At 53.8% G+C, this 21,086-nt stretch overlaps 1 protein-coding gene across 1 annotated transcript in view; it reads left to right on the forward strand.

Moving 5' to 3' along the window:
- The first annotated feature begins 12,310 nt into the window (after positions 1 to 12,310).
- ACTR3 (actin related protein 3) overlaps positions 12,311 to 21,086 on the forward strand; it is a 53,481-nt gene continuing 44,705 nt past the window's right edge. Inside the window, exons 1-7 of the mRNA XM_077273441.1 lie at positions 12,311 to 12,584; positions 15,968 to 16,023; positions 16,935 to 17,059; positions 17,173 to 17,283; positions 17,402 to 17,497; positions 17,575 to 17,682; positions 18,049 to 18,192. Coding sequence (XP_077129556.1) covers positions 12,541 to 12,584; positions 15,968 to 16,023; positions 16,935 to 17,059; positions 17,173 to 17,283; positions 17,402 to 17,497; positions 17,575 to 17,682; positions 18,049 to 18,192 — 684 coding nt within the window. The 5' untranslated portion in view covers positions 12,311 to 12,540. The remainder of the gene's footprint in view (positions 12,585 to 15,967; positions 16,024 to 16,934; positions 17,060 to 17,172; positions 17,284 to 17,401; positions 17,498 to 17,574; positions 17,683 to 18,048; positions 18,193 to 21,086) is intronic.

Raw genomic sequence — 21,086 nt, forward strand, 5'->3', positions numbered from 1 at the left:
CACTGAGGTGTATGGATCACTATGTGGGAGATGAGGCACTGAGGTGTATGGTTCACTATATGGCAGATGAGGCACTGAGGTGTATGGATCACTATGTGGCAGATGAGGCACTAAGGTATATGGATCACTATGTGGCAGATGAGGCACTGAGGTATACGGATCACTATGTGGCAGATGAAACACTGAGGTATATGGATCACTATGTGACAGATGAGGCACTGAGGTATACGGATCACTATGTGGCAGATGAAGTACTGAGGTGTATGGATCACTATGAGGCACTGAGGTATATGGATCACTATGTGGCAGATGAGGAACTGAGGTGTATGGATCACTATGTTGCAGCTGAGGCACTGAGGTGTATGGATCACTATGTGGCAGCTGAGGCACTGAGGTGTATGGATCACTATGTGGCAGCTGAAGCACTGAGGTGTATGGATCACTATGAGGCAGATGAGGCACTGAGGTGTATGGATCACTATGTGACAGCTGAGGCACTGAGGTATATGGATCACTATGTGGCAGATGAGGCACTGAGGTGTATGGATCACTATGTGGCTGCTGAGGCACTGAGGTGTATGGATCACTATGTGGCAGATGAGGCACTGAGGTATATGGATCACTATGAGGCACAGGTATATGGATCACTATGTGGCAGATGAGGCACTGAGGTGTATGGATCACTATGTGGCAGCTGAGGCACTGAGGTGTATGGATCACTATGTGGCAGACGAGGCACTGAGGTATATGGATCATTATGAGGCACTGAGGTGTATGGATCATTATGAGGCAGATGAGGCACTGAGGTATATGGATCATTATGAGGCACTGAGGTGTATGGATCACTATGTGGCAGCGGAGGCACTGAGGTATATGGATCACTATGTGGCAGCTGAGGTATATGGATCGCTATGTGGCAGCTGAGGCACTGAGGTGTATGGATCACTATGAGGCAGATGAGGCACTGAGGTGTTGGATCAGTATGTGGCAGATGAGGCACTGAGGTATATGGATCACTATGAGGCACTGAGGTATATGGATCACTATGGCAGATGAGGCACTGAGGTGTATGGATCACTATGTGGCAGATGAGGCACTGAGGTGTATGGATCACTATGAGGCACTGAGGTGTATGGATCACTATGTGACAGCTGAGGTGTATGGATCACTATAAGGCAGATGAGGCACTGAGGTGTATGGATCACTATGTGGCAGATGAGGCACTGAGGTATATGGATCACTAAGAGGCACAGGTATATGGATCACTATGTGGCAGATGAGGCACTGAGGTGTATGGATCACTATGTGGCAGCTGAGGCTCTGAGGTGTATGGATCACTGTGTGGCAGATGAGGCACTGAGGTATATGGATCACTATGAGGCACAGGTATATGGATCACTATATATATTAACAGGGTTCCCAAAGTCATAGCGATAGTCCGGACCCAAGCACATACACATTAAGTGCCTCCAGACAAATTAAGCTCCATAGAATATATATATAAGCAGGAGAAAATAAGGAGCATATAGTATTATGTAAACAGATATCCTTTATTGATACAAGATATTAAAACAGTAATACATTTCAAATAATTGGTGTTTCCCAGTCAAGCACGAGAAGGGGAGTTCCCCCCTATATATTGCCCCCATATATATACGTACATGAGTAGACATAAGAGGAGAGCAAAAACGAGCCCCCCACAATGAAAAATAAGGCTAGACAAACCAGGGTATATCTTCTGCTAGTGCAGTATCCAATAGGAGTTGTAATAAAAGTGCATAGTGCATAGTAATATAATAAATACCACAGGTGAGCTTACCAATTGAGAGGGCAAAGGAGGGGGGTCCCACCGGAACAAAAGAGCAACCCGACGCGCGTTTCGCGGCTTAACCACGCCGCTTTTGCAAGGGGCTCTGAGGTGTATGGATCACTATGTGGCAGATGAGGCACTGAGGTGTATGGATCACTATGAGGCACTGAGGTGTATAGATCATTATGGGGCAGATGAGGCACAGAGGTGTATGGATCACTATGTGGCAGATGAGGCACTGAGGTGTATAGATCAATATGTGGCAGCTAAGGCACTGAGGTACATGGATCACTATGTGGCAGATGAGGCACTGAGGTGTATGGATCACTATGTGACAGTTGAGGCACTGAGGTGTATGGATCGCTATGAGGCAGATGAGGCACTGAGGTGTACGGATCACTATGTGGCAGATGAGGCACTGAGGTGTATGGATCACTATGTGGCAGAAGAGGTACTGAGGTATATGGATCACTATGTGGCAGCAGAGGCACTGAGGTGTATGGATCACTATGAGGTAGATGAGGCACTGAGGTGTATGGATCACTATGTGGCAGATGAGGCACTGAGGTGTATGGATCACTATGTGGCAGATGAGGCACTAAGGTATATGGATCACTATGTGGCAGATGAGGCACTGAGGTATACGGATCACTATGTGGCAGATGAAACACTGAGGTATATGGATCACTATGTGACAGATGAGGCACTGAGGTATACGGATCACTATGTGGCAGATGAAGTACTGAGGTGTATGGATCACTATGAGGCACTGAGGTATATGGATCACTATGTGGCAGATGAGGAACTGAGGTGTATGGATCACTATGTTGCAGCTGAGGCACTGAGGTGTATGGATCACTATGTGGCAGCTGAGGCACTGAGGTGTATGGATCACTATGTGGCAGCTGAAGCACTGAGGTGTATGGATCACTATGAGGCAGATGAGGCACTGAGGTGTATGGATCACTATGTGACAGCTGAGGCACTGAGGTATATGGATCACTATGTGGCAGATGAGGCACTGAGGTATATGGATCACTATGTGGCAGCTGAGGTATATGGATCGCTATGTGGCAGCTGAGGCACTGAGGTGTATGGATCACTATGAGGCAGATGAGGCACTGAGGTGTTGGATCAGTATGTGGCAGATGAGGCACTGAGGTATATGGATCACTATGAGGCACTGAGGTATATGGATCACTATGGCAGATGAGGCACTGAGGTGTATGGATCACTATGTGGCAGATGAGGCACTGAGGTGTATGGATCACTATGAGGCACTGAGGTGTATGGATCACTATGTGACAGCTGAGGTGTATGGATCACTATAAGGCAGATGAGGCACTGAGGTGTATGGATCACTATGTGGCAGATGAGGCACTGAGGTATATGGATCACTAAGAGGCACAGGTATATGGATCACTATGTGGCAGATGAGGCACTGAGGTGTATGGATCACTATGTGGCAGCTGAGGCTCTGAGGTGTATGGATCACTATGTGGCAGATGAGGCACTGAGGTATATGGATCACTATGAGGCACAGGTATATGGATCACTATATATATTAACAGGGTTCCCAAAGTCATAGCGATAGTCCGGACCCAAGCACATACACATTAAGTGCCTCCAGACAAATTAAGCTCCATAGAATATATATATAAGCAGGAGAAAATAAGGAGCATATAGTATTATGTAAACAGATATCCTTTATTGATACAAGATATTAAAACAGTAATACATTTCAAATAATTGGTGTTTCCCAGTCAAGCACGAGAAGGGGAGTTCCCCCCTATATATTGCCCCCATATATATACGTACATGAGTAGACATAAGAGGAGAGCAAAAACGAGCCCCCCACAATGAAAAATAAGGCTAGACAAACCAGGGTATATCTTCTGCTAGTGCAGTATCCAATAGGAGTTGTAATAAAAGTGCATAGTGCATAGTAATATAATAAATACCACAGGTGAGCTTACCAATTGAGAGGGCAAAGGAGGGGGGTCCCACCGGAACAAAAGAGCAACCCGACGCGCGTTTCGCGGCTTAACCACGCCGCTTTTGCAAGGGGCTCTGAGGTGTATGGATCACTATGTGGCAGATGAGGCACTGAGGTGTATGGATCACTATGAGGCACTGAGGTGTATAGATCATTATGGGGCAGATGAGGCACAGAGGTGTATGGATCACTATGTGGCAGATGAGGCACTGAGGTGTATAGATCAATATGTGGCAGCTAAGGCACTGAGGTACATGGATCACTATGTGGCAGATGAGGCACTGAGGTGTATGGATCACTATGTGACAGTTGAGGCACTGAGGTGTATGGATCGCTATGAGGCAGATGAGGCACTGAGGTGTATGGATCACTATGTGGCAGATGAGGCACTGAGGTGTATGGATCACTATGTGGCAGAAGAGGTACTGAGGTATATGGATCACTATGTGGCAGCAGAGGCACTGAGGTGTATGGATCACTATGAGGTAGATGAGGCACTGAGGTGTATGGATCACTATGTGGCAGATGAGGCACTGAGGTGTATGGATCACTATGTGGCAGCAGAGGCACTGAGGTGTATGGATCACTATGTGGCAGATGAGGCACTGAGGTATACGGATCACTATGTGGCAGATGAGGCACTGAGGTGTATGGATCACTATGTGGCAGATGAGGCAATAAGGTTTATGGATCACTATGTGGCAGATGAGGCACTGAGGTATACGGATCACTATGTGGCAGATGAGGCACTGAGGTATATGGATCACTGTGTGGCAGATGAGGCACTGAGGTGTACGGATCACTATGTGGCAGATGAGGCACTGAGGTATATGGATCACTGTGTGGCAGATGAGGCACTGAGGTGTACGGATCACTATGTGGCAGATGAGGCACTGAGGTATATGGATCACTATGTGGCAGATGAGGCACTGAGGTATATGGATCACTATGTGGCAGATGAGGCACTGAGGTGTACGGATCACTATGTGGCAGCTAAGGCACTGAGGTGTATGGATCACTATGTGGCAGATGAGGCACTGAGGTGTACGGATCACTATGTGGCAGATGAGGCACTGAGGTATACGGATCACTATGTGGCAGATGAGGCACTGAGGTGTATGGATCACTATGTGGCAGCTGAGGCACTGAGGTGTATGGATCACTATGTGGGAGATGAGGCACTGAGGTGTATGGTTCACTATATGGCAGATGAGGCACTGAGGTGTATGGATCACTATGTGGCAGATGAGGCACTAAGGTATATGGATCACTATGTGGCAGATGAGGCACTGAGGTATACGGATCACTATGTGGCAGATGAAACACTGAGGTATATGGATCACTATGTGACAGATGAGGCACTGAGGTATACGGATCACTATGTGGCAGATGAAGTACTGAGGTGTATGGATCACTATGAGGCACTGAGGTATATGGATCACTATGTGGCAGATGAGGAACTGAGGTGTATGGATCACTATGTTGCAGCTGAGGCACTGAGGTGTATGGATCACTATGTGGCAGCTGAGGCACTGAGGTGTATGAATCACTATGTGGCAGCTGAAGCACTGAGGTGTATGGATCACTATGAGGCAGATGAGGCACTGAGGTGTATGGATCACTATGTGACAGCTGAGGCACTGAGGTATATGGATCACTATGTGGCAGATGAGGCACTGAGGTGTATGGATCACTATGTGGCTGCTGAGGCACTGAGGTGTATGGATCACTATGTGGCAGATGAGGCACTGAGGTATATGGATCACTATGAGGCACAGGTATATGGATCACTATGTGGCAGATGAGGCACTGAGGTGTATGGATCACTATGTGGCAGCTGAGGCACTGAGGTGTATGGATCACTATGTGGCAGACGAGGCACTGAGGTATATGGATCATTATGAGGCAGATGAGGCACTGAGGTATATGGATCATTATGAGGCACTGAGGTGTATGGATCACTATGTGGCAGCGGAGGCACTGAGGTATATGGATCACTATGTGGCAGCTGAGGTATATGGATCGCTATGTGGCAGCTGAGGCACTGAGGTGTACGGATCACTATGAGGCAGATGAGGCACTGAGGTGTTGGATCAGTATGTGGCAGATGAGGCACTGAGGTATATGGATCACTATGTGGTAGATGAGGCACTTTGGTGTATGGATCACTATGTGACAGATGAAGCACTGAGGTGTATGGATCACTATGAAGCAGATGAGGCACTGAGGTATATGGATCACTATGTGGAAGATGAGGTACTGAGGTGTATGGATCACTATGGGGCAGATGAGGCACTGAGGTATATGGATCACTATGTGGCAGATGAGGCACTGAGGTGTATGGATCACTATGTGGCAGATGAGGCACTGAGGTGTATGGATCAATATGTGGCAGATGAGGCACTGAGGTGTATGGATCACTATGTGGCAGCTGAGGCACTGAGGTGTATGGATCACTATGTGGCAGCTGAGGCACTGAGGTGTATGGATCACTATGTGGCAGCTGAGGCACTGAGGTGTATGGATCACTATGTGGCAGCTGAGGCACTGAGGTGTATGGATCACTATGTGGCAGCTGAGGCACTGAGGTGTATGGATCACTATGTGTCAGATGAGGCACTGAGGTGTATGGATCACTATGTGGCAGATGAGGCACTGAGGTGTATGGATCACTATGTGGCAGATGAGGTACTGAGGTGTATGGATCCCTATGGCAGATGAGGCACTGAGGTATATGGATCACTATGTGGCAGATGAGGCACTGAGGTGTATGGATCATTATGTGGCAGATGAGGCACTGAGGTGTATGGATCACTATTCACTGAGGTGTATGGATCACTATGTGGCAGCGGAGGTACTGAGGTGTATGGATCACTATGTGGCAGCTGAGGCACTGAGGTGTATGGATCACTATGTGGCAGCTGAGGCACTGAGATGTATGAATCACTATGTGGCAGATGAGTCACTGAGGTGTATGGATCACTATGTGGCAGCTGAGGCACTGAGGTATATGGATCGCTATGTGGCAGATGAAGCACTGAGGTATATGGATCACTATGTGGCAGATGGATCACTATGTGGCAGATGAAGCACTGAGGTGTATGGATCACTATGAGGCAGATGAGGCACTGAGGTGTATGGATCACTGTGTGGCAGATGAAGCACTGAGGTGTATGGATCACTATGTGTCAGATGAGGCTCTGAGGTATATGGATCACTATGAGGCACTGAGGTATATGGATCACTAAGTGGCAGATGAGGCACTGAGGTGTTAGATCAGTATGTGGCAGATGAGGTACTGAGGTGTATGGATCACTATGAGGCAGATGAGGCACTGAGGTGTTGGATCAGTATGTGGCAGATGAGGCACTGAGGTGTATGGATCACTATGTGGCAGATGAGGCACTGAGGTGTATGGATCACTATGTGGCAGCTGAGGCATTGAGGTGTATGGATCACTATGTGGCAGCTGAGGCACTGAGTTGTATGGATCACTATGTGGCAGCTGAGGCACTGAGGTGTATGGATCACTATGTGGCAGCTGAGGCACTGAGGTGTATGGATCACTATGTGGCAGCTGAGGCACTGAGGTGTATGGATCACTATGTGGCAGCTGAGGCACTGAGGTGTATGGATCACTATGTGGCAGATGAGGCACTGAGGTGTATGGATCACTATGTGGCAGATGAGGCACTGAGGTGTACGGATCACTATGTGGCAGATGAGGCACTGAGGTGTATGGATCACTATGTGGCAGCTGAGGCACTGAGGTGTATGGATCACTATGTGGGAGATGAGGCACTGAGGTGTATGGATCACTATGTGGCAGCTGAGGCACTGAGGTGTATGGATCACTATGTGGGAGATGAGGCACTGAGGTATACGGATCACTATGTGGCAGATGAGGCACTGAGGTGTATGGATCACTATATGGCAGATGAGGCACTGAGGTGTATGGATCACTATGTGGCAGATGAGGCACTAAGGTATATGGATCACTATGTGGCAGATGAGGCACTGAGTTATACGGATCACTATGTGGCAGATGAAGCACTGAGGTGTATGGATCAGTATGTGGCAGATGAGGCACTGAGGTATATGGATCACTGTGACAGATGAGGCACTGAGGTATACGGATCACTATGTGGCAGATTAAGTACTGAGGTGTATGGATCACTATGAGGCACTGAGGTATATGGATCACTATGTGGCACTGAGGTATACGGATCACTATGTGGCAGATGAAGTACTGAGGTGTATGGATCACTATGAGGCACTGAGGTATATGGATCACTATGTGGCAGATGAGGCACTGAGGTGTATGGATCACTATGTGGCAGCTGAGGCACTGAGGTGTATGGATCACTATGTAGCAGCTGAGGCACTGAGGTGTATGGATCACTATGTGACAGCTGAGGCACTGAGGTATATGGATCATTATGTGGCAGATGAGGCACTGAGGTGTATGGATCACTATGTGGCTGCTGAGGCACTGAGGTGTATGGATCACTATGTGGCAGCTGAGGCACTGAGGTGTATGGATCACTATGTGGCAGCTGAGGCACTGAGGTGTATGAATCACTATGTGGCAGATGAGTCACTGAGGTGTATGGATCACTATGTGGCAGCTGAGGCACTGAGGTATATGGATCGCTATGTGGCAGATGAAGCACTGAGGTATATGGATCACTATGTGGCAGATGGATCACTATGTGGCAGATGAAGCACTGAGGTGTATGGATCACTATGAGGCAGATGAGGCACTGAGGTGTATGGATCACTGTGTGGCAGATGAAGCACTGAGGTGTATGGATCACTATGTGTCAGATGAGGCTCTGAGGTATATGGATCACTATGAGGCACTGAGGTATATGGATCACTAAGTGGCAGATGAGGCACTGAGGTGTTGGATCAGTATGTGGCAGATGAGGTACTGAGGTGTATGGATCACTATGAGGCAGATGAGGCACTGAGGTGTTGGATCAGTATGTGGCAGATGAGGCACTGAGGTGTATGGATCACTATGTGGCAGATGAGGCACTGAGGTGTATGGATCACTATGTGGCAGCTGAGGCATTGAGGTGTATGGATCACTATGTGGCAGCTGAGGCACTGAGTTGTATGGATCACTATGTGGCAGCTGAGGCACTGAGGTGTATGGATCACTATGTGGCAGCTGAGGCACTGAGGTGTATGGATCACTATGTGGCAGCTGAGGCACTGAGGTGTATGGATCACTATGTGGCAGCTGAGGCACTGAGGTGTATGGATCACTATGTGGCAGATGAGGCACTGAGGTGTATGGATCACTATGTGGCAGATGAGGCACTGAGGTGTACGGATCACTATGTGGCAGATGAGGCACTGAGGTGTATGGATCACTATGTGGCAGCTGAGGCACTGAGGTGTATGGATCACTATGTGGGAGATGAGGCACTGAGGTGTATGGATCACTATGTGGCAGCTGAGGCACTGAGGTGTATGGATCACTATGTGGGAGATGAGGCACTGAGGTATACGGATCACTATGTGGCAGATGAGGCACTGAGGTGTATGGATCACTATATGGCAGATGAGGCACTGAGGTGTATGGATCACTATGTGGCAGATGAGGCACTAAGGTATATGGATCACTATGTGGCAGATGAGGCACTGAGTTATACGGATCACTATGTGGCAGATGAAGCACTGAGGTGTATGGATCAGTATGTGGCAGATGAGGCACTGAGGTATATGGATCACTGTGACAGATGAGGCACTGAGGTATACGGATCACTATGTGGCAGATTAAGTACTGAGGTGTATGGATCACTATGAGGCACTGAGGTATATGGATCACTATGTGGCACTGAGGTATACGGATCACTATGTGGCAGATGAAGTACTGAGGTGTATGGATCACTATGAGGCACTGAGGTATATGGATCACTATGTGGCAGATGAGGCACTGAGGTGTATGGATCACTATGTGGCAGCTGAGGCACTGAGGTGTATGGATCACTATGTAGCAGCTGAGGCACTGAGGTGTATGGATCACTATGTGACAGCTGAGGCACTGAGGTATATGGATCATTATGTGGCAGATGAGGCACTGAGGTGTATGGATCACTATGTGGCTGCTGAGGCACTGAGGTGTATGGATCACTATGTGGCAGCTGAGGCACTGAGGTGTATGGATCACTATGTGGCAGCTGAGGCACTGAGGTGTATGAATCACTATGTGGCAGATGAGTCACTGAGGTGTATGGATCACTATGTGGCAGCTGAGGCACTGAGGTATATGGATCGCTATGTGGCAGATGAAGCACTGAGGTATATGGATCACTATGTGGCAGATGGATCACTATGTGGCAGATGAAGCACTGAGGTGTATGGATCACTATGAGGCAGATGAGGCACTGAGGTGTATGGATCACTGTGTGGCAGATGAAGCACTGAGGTGTATGGATCACTATGTGTCAGATGAGGCTCTGAGGTATATGGATCACTATGAGGCACTGAGGTATATGGATCACTAAGTGGCAGATGAGGCACTGAGGTGTTGGATCAGTATGTGGCAGATGAGGTACTGAGGTGTATGGATCACTATGAGGCAGATGAGGCACTGAGGTGTTGGATCAGTATGTGGCAGATGAGGCACTGAGGTGTATGGATCACTATGTGGCAGATGAGGCACTGAGGTGTATGGATCACTATGTGGCAGCTGAGGCATTGAGGTGTATGGATCACTATGTGGCAGCTGAGGCACTGAGTTGTATGGATCACTATGTGGCAGCTGAGGCACTGAGGTGTATGGATCACTATGTGGCAGATGAGGCACTAAGGTATATGGATCACTATGTGGCAGATGAGGCACTGAGTTATACGGATCACTATGTGGCAGATGAAGCACTGAGGTGTATGGATCAGTATGTGGCAGATGAGGCGCCACTGAGGTATATGGATCACTGTGACAGATGAGGCACTGAGGTATACGGATCACTATGTGGCAGATTAAGTACTGAGGTGTATGGATCACTATGTGGCAGATGAGGCACTGAGGTGTACGGATCACTATGTGGCAGATGAGGCACTGAGGTATATGGATCACTATGTGGCAGATGAGGCACTGAGGTGTATGGATCACTATGTGGCAGCTGAGGCACTGAGGTGTATGGATCACTATGTGGGAGATGAGGCACTGAGGTGTATGGATCACTATGTGGCAGATGAGGCACTGAGGTATACGGATCACTAAGTGGCAGATGAGGCACTGAGGTGTATGGATCACTATATGGCAGATGAGGCACTGAGGTGTATGGATCACTATGTGGCAGATGAGGCACTAAGGTATATGGATCACTATGTGGCAGATGAGGCACTGAGTTATACGGATCACTATGTGGCAGATGAAGCACTGAGGTGTATGGATCAGTATGTGGCAGATGAGGCACTGAGGTATATGGATCACTATGACAGATGAGGCACTGAGGTATACGGATCACTATGTGGCAGATTAAGTACTGAGGTGTATGGATCACTATGAGGCACTGAGGTATATGGATCACTATGTGGCACTGAGGTATACGGATCACTATGTGGCAGATGAAGTACTGAGGTGTATGGATCACTATGAGGCACTGAGGTATATGGATCACTATGTGGCAGATGAGGCACTGAGGTGTATGGATCACTATGTGGCAGCTGAGGCACTGAGGTGTATGGATCACTATGTAGCAGCTGAGGCACTGAGGTGTATGGATCACTATGTGACAGCTGAGGCACTGAGGTATATGGATCATTATGTGGCAGATGAGGCACTGAGGTGTATGGATCACTATGTGGCTGCTGAGGCACTGAGGTGTATGGATCACTATGTGGCAGCTGAGGCACTGAGGTGTATGGATCACTATGTGGCAGCTGAGGCACTGAGGTGTATGAATCACTATGTGGCAGATGAGTCACTGAGGTGTATGGATCACTATGTGGCAGCTGAGGCACTGAGTTATATGGATCGCTATGTGGCAGATGAAGCACTGAGGTATATGGATCACTATGTGGCAGATGGATCACTATGTGGCAGATGAAGCACTGAGGTGTATGGATCACTATGTGGCAGCTGAGGCACTGAGGTGTATGGATCACTATGCGGCAGATGAAGCACTGAGGTATATGGATCACTATGTGGCAGATGGATCACTATGTGGCAGATGAAGCACTGAGGTGTATGGATCACTATGTGGCAGCTGAGGCACTGAGGTGTATGGATCACTATGCGGCAGATGAAGCACTGAGGTGTATGGATCACTATGTGGCACCGTCGTATACCCGGACCCTACGGCAAGGGTCCAGATCGTACAGATTGTGATCGCGCCTATTCGGGGCCTCTGGACCGTCCGCTCTTTCCGCCAATACGATGCAGTTCACGTGATAGCTGCTGTAAACGTCATCTCTCTTCCTCCTGACACTGACAGCTTGTTTCCTGGGATTGGCTGATATCGCTCAGTCTTGTGCTGTGATTGGCTGATTCTTTTTGAGTCGGATGTGTTTCCTTATTAACTTATTCGTGCATGAAAACTTACCTGCGTCGCTTTGATAGGCTGTCGCATCACAGTCTGATTTTGATTGGCTAAAACGTGTTAGCACATGACATGTGATTGGCTGTTTCTTCTTCAGTGGTTCTCAGGCTTTAGGTGGTGTCCGGCGTCCGCCATCTTCCTGTCATTTCTTGTTCGGGCCGCTCCCGGTTTGTGCTATGGCTGCTCGGCTCCCGGCCTGTGTGGTGGACTGCGGCACCGGGTGAGGCCCGCTCCTGTGCCTGCTGGTGGAGGGGAGAAGGCGGACACGTGACGGGCTCGGGGGTCTCCCCGGGGTGGACGGGCTCGGCCTCTGGCGCTCGGGGGTCTCCCCTCTCTCTCCCCCCGGGGGTGGACGGGCTCGGCCTCTGGTGCTCGGGGGTCTCCCCTCTCTCTCCCCCCGGGGGTGGACGGGCTCGGCCTCTGGCGCTCGGGGGTCTCCCCTCTCTCTCCTGGGGTGGACGGGCTCGGCCTCTGGTGCTCGGGGGTCTCCCCTCTCTCCCCGGGGTGGACAGGCTCGGCCTCTGGCGCTCGGGGGTCTCCCCTCTCTCCCCGGGGTGGACAGGCTCGGCCTCTGGCGCTCGGGGGTCTCCTCTCTCTCTCCCCCGGGGTGGACAGGCTCGGCCTCTGGCGCTCGGGGGTCTCCCCTCTCTCCCCGGGGTGGACAGGCTCGGCCTCTGGCGCTCGGGGGTCTCCCCTCTCTCCCCGGGGTGGACAGGCTCGGCCTCTGGTGCTCGGGGGTCTCCCCTCTCTCTCTCTCCCCCGGGGTGGACAGGCTCGGCCTCTGGCGCTCGGGGGTCTCCCCTCTCTCCCCGGGGTGGACGGGCTCGGCCTCTGGTGCTCGGGGGTCTCCCCTCTCTCCCCGGGGTGGACGGGCTCGGCCTCTGGTGCTCGGGGGTCTCCCCTCTCTCCCCGGGGTGGACAGGCTCGGCCTCTGGCGCTCGGGGGTCTCCCCTCTCTCTCTCCCCCGGGGTGGACAGGCTCGGCCTCTGGTGCTCGGGGGTCTCCCCTCTCTCCCCGGGGTGGACAGGCTCGGCCTCTGGCGCTCGGGGGTCTCCCCTCTCTCCCCGGGGTGGACGGGCTCGGCCTCTGGTGCTCGGGGGTCTCCCCTCTCTCCCCGGGGTGGACAGGCTCGGCCTCTGGCGCTCGGGGGTCTCCCCTCTCTCCCCGGGGTGGACGGGCTCGGCCTCTGGCGCTCGGGGGTCTCCCCTCTCTCTCTCCCCCGGGGTGGACAGGCTCGGCCTCTGGCGCTCGGGGGTCTCCCCTCTCTCCCCGGGGTGGACAGGCTCGGCCTCTGGCGCTCGGGGGTCTCCCCTCTCTCCCCGGGGTGGACAGGCTCGGCCTCTGGTGCTCGGGGGTCTCCCCTCTCTCTCTCTCCCCCGGGGTGGACAGGCTCGGCCTCTGGCGCTCGGGGGTCTCCCCTCTCTCCCCGGGGTGGACGGGCTCGGCCTCTGGTGCTCGGGGGTCTCCCCTCTCTCCCCGGGGTGGACAGGCTCGGCCTCTGGCGCTCGGGGGTCTCCCCTCTCTCTCTCCCCCGGGGTGGACGGGCTCGGCCTCTGGCGCTCGGGGGTCTCCCCTCTCTCTCTCCCCCGGGGTAGACGGGCTCGGCCTCTGGCGCTCGGGGGTCTCCCCTCTCTCTCTCCCCCGGGGTGGACAGGCTCGGCCTCTGGCGCTCGGGGGTCTCCCCTCTCTCCCCGGGGTGGACAGGCTCGGCCTCTGGTGCTCGGGGGTCTCCCCTCTCTCTCTCCCCCGGGGTGGACAGGCTCGGCCTCTGGCGCTCGGGGGTCTCCCCTCTCTCCCCGGGGTGGACAGGCTCGGCCTCTGGTGCTCGGGGGTCTCCCCTCTCTCTCTCCCCCGGGGTGGACGGGCTCGGCCTCTGGCGCTCGGGGGTCTCCCCTCTCTCTCTCCCCCGGGGTGGACGGGCTCGGCCTCTGGTGCTCGGGGGTCTCCCCTCTCTCTCTCGCCCGGGGTGGACTGGCTCGGCCTCTGGTGCTCGGGGGTCTCCCCTCTCTCTCTCGCCCGGGGTGGACGGGCTCGGCCTCTGGTGCTCGGGGGTTTCCCCTCTCTCTCCTGGGGTGGACAGGCTCGGCCTCTGGTGCTCGGGGGTCTCCTCTCTCTCTCTCTCGCCCGGGGTGGAAGGGCTCGGCCTCTGGCGCACGGGGGTCTCCCCTCTCTCTCTCTCCCCCGGGGTGGACGGGCTCGGCCTCTGGCGCTCGGGGGTCTCCCCTCTCTCTCTCGCCCGGGGTGGACGGGCTCGGCCTCTGGCGCTCGGGGGTCTCCCCTCGCTCCCCCGTGGTGGACGGGCTCGGCCTCTGGCGCTCGGGGGTCTCCCCTCGCTCCCCCGGGGTGGACGGGCTCGGCCTCTGGCGCTCGGGGGTCTCCCCTCTCTCCCCTGGGGTGGACGGGCTCGGCCTCTGGCGCTCGGGGGTCTCCCCTCTCTCTCCCCGGGGGTGGACAGGCTCGGCCTCTGGTGCTCGGTGGTCTCCCCTCTCTCTCTCTCCCCCGGGGTGGACGGGCTCGGCCTCTGGCGCTCGGGGGTCTCCCCTCTCTCTCCTGGGGTGGACAGGCTTGGCCTCTGGTGCTCGGGGGTCTCCCCTCTCTCTCCTGGGGTGGACGGGCTCGGCCTCTGGTGCTCGAGGGTCTCCCCTCTCTCTCTCTCTCGCCCGGGGTGGACAGGCTCGGCCTCTGGCGCTCGGGGGTCTCCCCTCTCTCTCCCCCCGGGGGTGGACGGGCTCGGCCTCTGGCGCTCGGGGGTCTCCCCTCTCTCTCTCTCGCCCGGGGTGGACAGGCTCGGCCTCTGGCGCTCGGGGGTCTCCCCTCTCTCTCCTGGGGTGGGCAGGCTCGGCCTCTGGTGCTCGGGGGTCTCGCCTCTCTCTCCTGGGGTGGACGGGCTCGGCCTCTGGTGCTCGGGGGTCTCCCCTCTCTCTCTCTCTCTCTCTCTCGCCCGGGGTGGACAGGCTCGGCCTCTGGCGCTCGGGGGTCTCCCCTCTCTCTCCCCCCGGGGGTGGACGGGCTCGGCCTCTGGCGCTCGGGGGTCTTCCCTCTCTCTCTCTCGCCCGGGTGGACAGGCTCGGCCTCTGGCGCTCGGGGGTCTCCCCTCTCTCTCCCCCCGGGGGTGGACGGGCTCGGCCTCTGGCGCTCGGGGGTCTCCCCTCTCTCTCTCCCCCGGGGTGGACGGGCTCGGCCTCTGGTGCTCGGGGGTTTCCCCTCTCTCTCCTGGGGTGGACAGGCTCGGCCTCTGGTGCTCGGGGGTCTCCCCTCTCTCTCTCTCCCCCGGGGTGGACAGGCTCGGCCTCTGGCGCTCGGGGGGTCTCCCCTCTCTCCCCCAGGGTGGACAGGCTCGGCCTCTGGCGCTCGGGGGTCTTCTCTCTCTCTCCCCCTCTCCCTCTCTCTCTCTCTCTCTCTCTCCCCTCGGCCTCTGGCGCTCGATGCTTGGTCTTGTGGCTTCTGTTTCCTGATTTTCGCTGACTGTCGGCGGCCCCCACGTCCTGTGCTGTGGTTGGAGTGTGGGGGAGGGGAGTGCGGCAGGTTTTCTCTCCAGCACACGTCTTGTCTTGAATCCTCCTCAGGACAGACATTCCTCATCGCTTCTCCTTTACTTTCCAGATACACGAAGCTCGGATACGCCGGGAACACTGAGCCCCAGTTCATCATCCCATCATGTGAGTGTGGCCACGTCCAGGGCTGCAGCGCTGGAGACGCTGTGCGTCCCGGCCCCCAGCAGCGCCCCATTCATTAACACTGATGGAATGGAGGGTGTGCTGGAGTGAGAGGCTCCATAGTCATGAAGAGCTCCTGCATAAACACGACCACCACTCCCATCAGGCAGAAGATGATGGCAGGAGCCAAGCACCACAAACCCTGTGCCAGAGGTGTCTGTGCCGTCCCTGCAGTGCGGAGCTCTGTACTGATGGTCTGCGCTGCTCCAGCTCTGCTAGGTCTTGTGCGGCAGCCGATGTGTCCGCTCATCATGTATTTCTCATCTTCCTCCTGGTGGGCTGGTGTTGACTCTGATGTTGTTGTCTCTGATGTGGGGCCCATCACTCTCCCGGACTTGTGGCCGCCCTCTGACCTTCCATCATTCTCTGCTAATGATCTTGCATCACTCCATAGTGGCCCAGGCTGGGCTGTGCAGCCGCTAGTGACCGCTCCCTGCGTCCCCGGCAGCCGCTAGTGACCGCTCCCTGCGTCCCCGGCAGCCGCTAGTGACCGCTCCCTGCGTCCCCGGCAGCCGCTAGTGACCGCTCCCTGCGTCCCCGGCAGCCGCTAGTGACCGCTCCCTGCGTCCCCGGCAGCCGCTAGTGACCGCTCCCTGCGTCCCCGGCATCCGCTAGTGACCGCTCCCTGCGTCCCCGGCATCCGCTAGTGACCGCTCCCTGCGTCCCCGGCATCCGCTAGTGACCGCTCCCTGCGTCCCCGGCATCCGCTAGTGACCGCTCCCTGCGTCCCCGGCAGCCGCTAGTGACCGCTCCCTGCGTCCCCGGCAGCCGCTAGTGACCGCTCCCTGCGTCCCCGGCAGCCGCTCCCTGCGTCCCCGGCAGCCGCTAGTGACCGCTCCCTGCGTCCTTCCCAGGTATCGCTATAAAGGAGTCCGCCAAAGTGGGAGACCAAGCCCAGAGACGTCTGATGAAGGGCGTGGACGACCTGGACTTCTTCATTGGTGATGAAGCCATAGATAAACCAACATACGCCACAAAGGTGCGCTGTGTACGGGCGCGGCACTCCTCCCAGAGAGGACTGGCCATGGAGTGTTGCAAGGTGCATACGAAGAGTGTCAGCGTCAGCTTTGTCACTTCTACTTCTTTTCACAGTGGCCGATCCGCCATGGCATAGTGGAGGACTGGGATCTTATGGAGCGTTTCATGGAGCAAGTGATCTTCAAGTACCTACGAGCTGAGCCTGAAGATCACTACTTCCTCCTGGTGAGTGCATCTGACCTGCATCACAGGGTTCTCCTGCTGGGGAACACGGTCCGGCACCTCCTCTACCCCTCGAGACGCGCAGCCATCTTCTTGTTCTGTGACTCTTCTCTCTCTGTAGACTGAGCCGCCTCTGAACACTCCGGAGAACAGGGAGTACACTGCTGAAATCATGTTTGAGTCTTTCAATGTCCCCGGCTTGTACATAGCGGTTCAGGTGAGTGGTCCGACCTTCCCTACTTGGGGACCGGTCATCGTGGCGGCGCACGTCCTGAGCTCAGTCTTCTCTTCCAGGCTGTCCTTGCTTTGGCTGCGTCTTGGACGTCCAGACAAGTGGGTGAGCGCACACTGACTGGGACCGTGATCGACAGCGGTGACGGTGTGACACACGTAATTCCCGTGGTGAGTACCGTTCAGCCTCCGCCTTCAGGTTGTAGGTGGCAGGGGCTTCTTCTGGCCAACGCCGCTGTCCGGCTGTATCTAGGATACTTCCCACTTGTGACCTCAAAGGGCAAAACGTGTTTACTAAAAGGTAAGTGAACTCCTGAGAGGCGTCCAGTGCCCCCCACTACAGGTCCGTTGGGATGGATGTCTCCTTTCTGATCTCACTGCAACTCTGTGAAAAGCACGCCATGAAACTTGAGTGTCCCGCCTCGTCTGTTGGCTGCTGCACATCCATGAGACCTTTGGATTATAATCCATGAGTGCTGCTTCTACACTGTGATGGCAGTGGGGTCTGTGCTGATCACGGTTCTCTGTGCCCCGCAGGCTGAAGGCTACGTCATCGGGAGCTGCATCAAGCACATCCCCATCGCCGGCCGCGACATCACCTACTTCATCCAGCAGCTCCTCCGAGACCGAGAGGTGGGGATCCCCCCGGAGCAGTCCCTGGAGACAGCCAAGGCAGTAAAGGTAGAGGGTCCTGTGCATTCTGTAGTCTGCTCATCTCCCCCCTTGTGTACAAGTATTCACCCCCTTGGCATTTTTCACGTTTTGCATCTGTTCATATACAGAACATGCCGACCTCTGAACATTTGGGTTATTGTGAGGCAAACCACAAATAGGACAAAATACCGTATATACGCGAGTATAAGCCGACCCGAGTATAAGCCGAGGCACCTAATTTTGCCATGGAAAACTGGGTAAGCTTATTGACTCGAGTATAAGTTGGGCATGCATTGTCCCCTCATCTGTCCTGCTATGTGTGCCCCCTGATCTCCTAGTTGTATGCATGACTCTGCGTCCTCCCCCGTCGTACTCGCGCCACCGCACGTCCCTGCACCTCCATTGTCAGCGGAGCTGAGGGAAGAGGCGCGGCAGTGGCCTGGGCTTCACGGAGGAGGAAGGCGGCCATCCGCAGCCCTACCGAATGCAAGTCTGAAACCAGCCTTAGATAAGTCTCTGAGCTTTCCACATTTGGCCACTTGGATTTTTGTCCATTTCTCGAGGCAAAACTGCTTCAGCCCCTTCAGGTTTGACGTTTCCTCTGGTGAACAGCCATCTTCATGTCTGACCACAGATTCTCCGGGGATGAAGGTCGGGGCTGTGACTCCACAACATTCAGACGTTTGCCCGTAACCCCTTCGACCTTGCGATTTTCCTTTTTTTTTCTTTTTTTTTTTACGCTTCTTACCAGTCGTAACCTTTTTTATTTTTCCGTCAATGGCCATGTGAGGGCTTCGTCTTTGCAGGACGAGTTGTACTTTTGAACGACCCCATTCATTTTACCATATAGTGCTGGTAATCGGGGGATTGTAAGTGCAGTGAAATTGCCCATTATGATTCTCTGGGTCAGTACGAGTTCGCAGACACCAAGCATGTCTAGGTTCTTCTTTATGTAGTGAGAAAATCTAAAGTTTGTCAAATACCTAACTGGCGTCCTTTCCAGAACCCCGTAGCATCTCAATTGTTCGTGATCTGGGCCTGGGTGCGGGTTTATTTTTTGCATGCCATTTTAGCTTTTTATTACAATGTTGCAGCGACCAAAGAAGCGTAATTCTGGCATGCTGACTTGTTCTCTCGTTAACCCTTTCACCGGTTGGATTAGTTCCTTTTATATGTTGATCAGGCGTTTCACAGCAATACTAAACATGTATTTTATTTATTTTTTTTTATTTTGAATGGGGCAAAATGGGAAGAATTTGAACTTGGTTTTTTTAATGGGAAACCTGTCGGGGCCCCAGAACCACCAGCAGTTGTCCGCATATGTAAGGGCCGCCTAACAGTCCCGGTATTACATTACACACTCTGTAACAAATTTCTGAAGTTGTTTGATGTGTAAATCAGGGCTTTGACTATTCAAGGGGTGTTGGTGTCTCCACAGGCGTAAAAACTTTCTAAAGGGGCCGACTAGTCTGGGGACGTTAAACGCCTCCTCAAATAGTTAGAGGCCTCATTTACATATCTTAAACGGACTTTAGAAATAAACTGATCTTTATAAAATGTATCGCTCACCCGTGACGGCACCATGAGAGAGGGGGATCTGCCCACCAAGGGCAGGGAACCTGCGGGCTGGAAGGGCGGCACGTCTCCCTCACATCAGTTGGTTTCCTGTCCCTGATGCAGGAGCCTGGTACAGGCGTACCTGTGAAGGAGAGAGAGGTTTTTCTCCCAGACATGGCTGGCTGCAGGATTCCTGGAAGCGCCACTGTGGCGTCCCTGGACTGGTGGTGGATGGCTCTGGCATGGCTCAGGGGCAGCGTGCGTATGCATTGTGCCTGCCGTGTCCTAATGCCCTCCCCGCAGCCTGGTGTAGCGTGGCCGACACCGGCAGTGCTACGCACCTGGGTGACTAACCAGTGGCGCGGCCGATGACTCGGCAGAAATGCGCCCAATGACTCGACAGGTGAGGCACCCAGAGGGTGACCACCGCGCTGGACACACATCAAAAGGTGTGAGGGTGCACTCCCTGCCACAGTGGGGTGTGTGAAAATGCCACTGTCAGGGGCAGCAGTCACACAACCCAGAAATGACGGCGGTACCAAGGAGCGCATGAGCCAGTAGAAAGCCGCTGGCACCTCTGCTCAGGGCTTCCTAGCTCACCTGTCCTCTAGCATTATGGCGACACACTTGGAGGAGCAGCAGCAGCATCTGAAGTCCCCACAGCGAGTGACGCTTCGTCCTCCCCGTGTCAGTAGTGGGGGCAGCTGGACCACAGAGAGATGGGGGTTGGCAAGAGAGAGCAGATCCAGTCAGCAAAGGTCCAGCAAAGTGGGCGTATCTGCAGCCTCTAGGTTTGATCTCCCGGCTGAGACCCGTCCTTTATATCAGTACCATTTGATTGCTGCAAGGTGGTAAGTGATCTTCGTGAAAGTTCACTTGGCAATATTGTTCCCCTTCTCTCTTGTTATTTGTTGCCAGTGATAGAAGTGTGTGGCAAAAGCCAAGCACAAGGAATGTGCGCTTGGTAAGACCTTAGTGGCCGACTCTTGTCAGAAGAGAGCAGATAGTGACGGAAGAGACCATGAGCTTTACCACCCACTTAAGATCCGTCATAAGAGCAGAGATTAAGATAGGTTCTCTTAGATAGGGTTAGGGAGGCCTCTCTGGCATCTGACACTTCCTCTAAATTGGACTACGGGGATAACTTGGGTGGTTCCTTCTCACCGGCCTCATGGTCAGATAGAGGTTCAGGCCGCCTTTTTTTTTCCCATTAAAAGTGGATAGGCAACAAAATCGGTCAGATCCACTATGGGCATTATGAACAGTAGGCCGGAGAGGTCAGTGCAGGATATAATGTTCCAAGGTCTAGAGAAGAGGAAACGAAGAGCCTTCCCGTTGAGAAAATCAGGGCTTTAGGTCAAAGA

This window comes from Ranitomeya variabilis, chromosome 7, assembly GCF_051348905.1.
Source record: "Ranitomeya variabilis isolate aRanVar5 chromosome 7, aRanVar5.hap1, whole genome shotgun sequence".
Lineage (NCBI taxonomy): Eukaryota > Metazoa > Chordata > Amphibia > Anura > Dendrobatidae > Ranitomeya > Ranitomeya variabilis.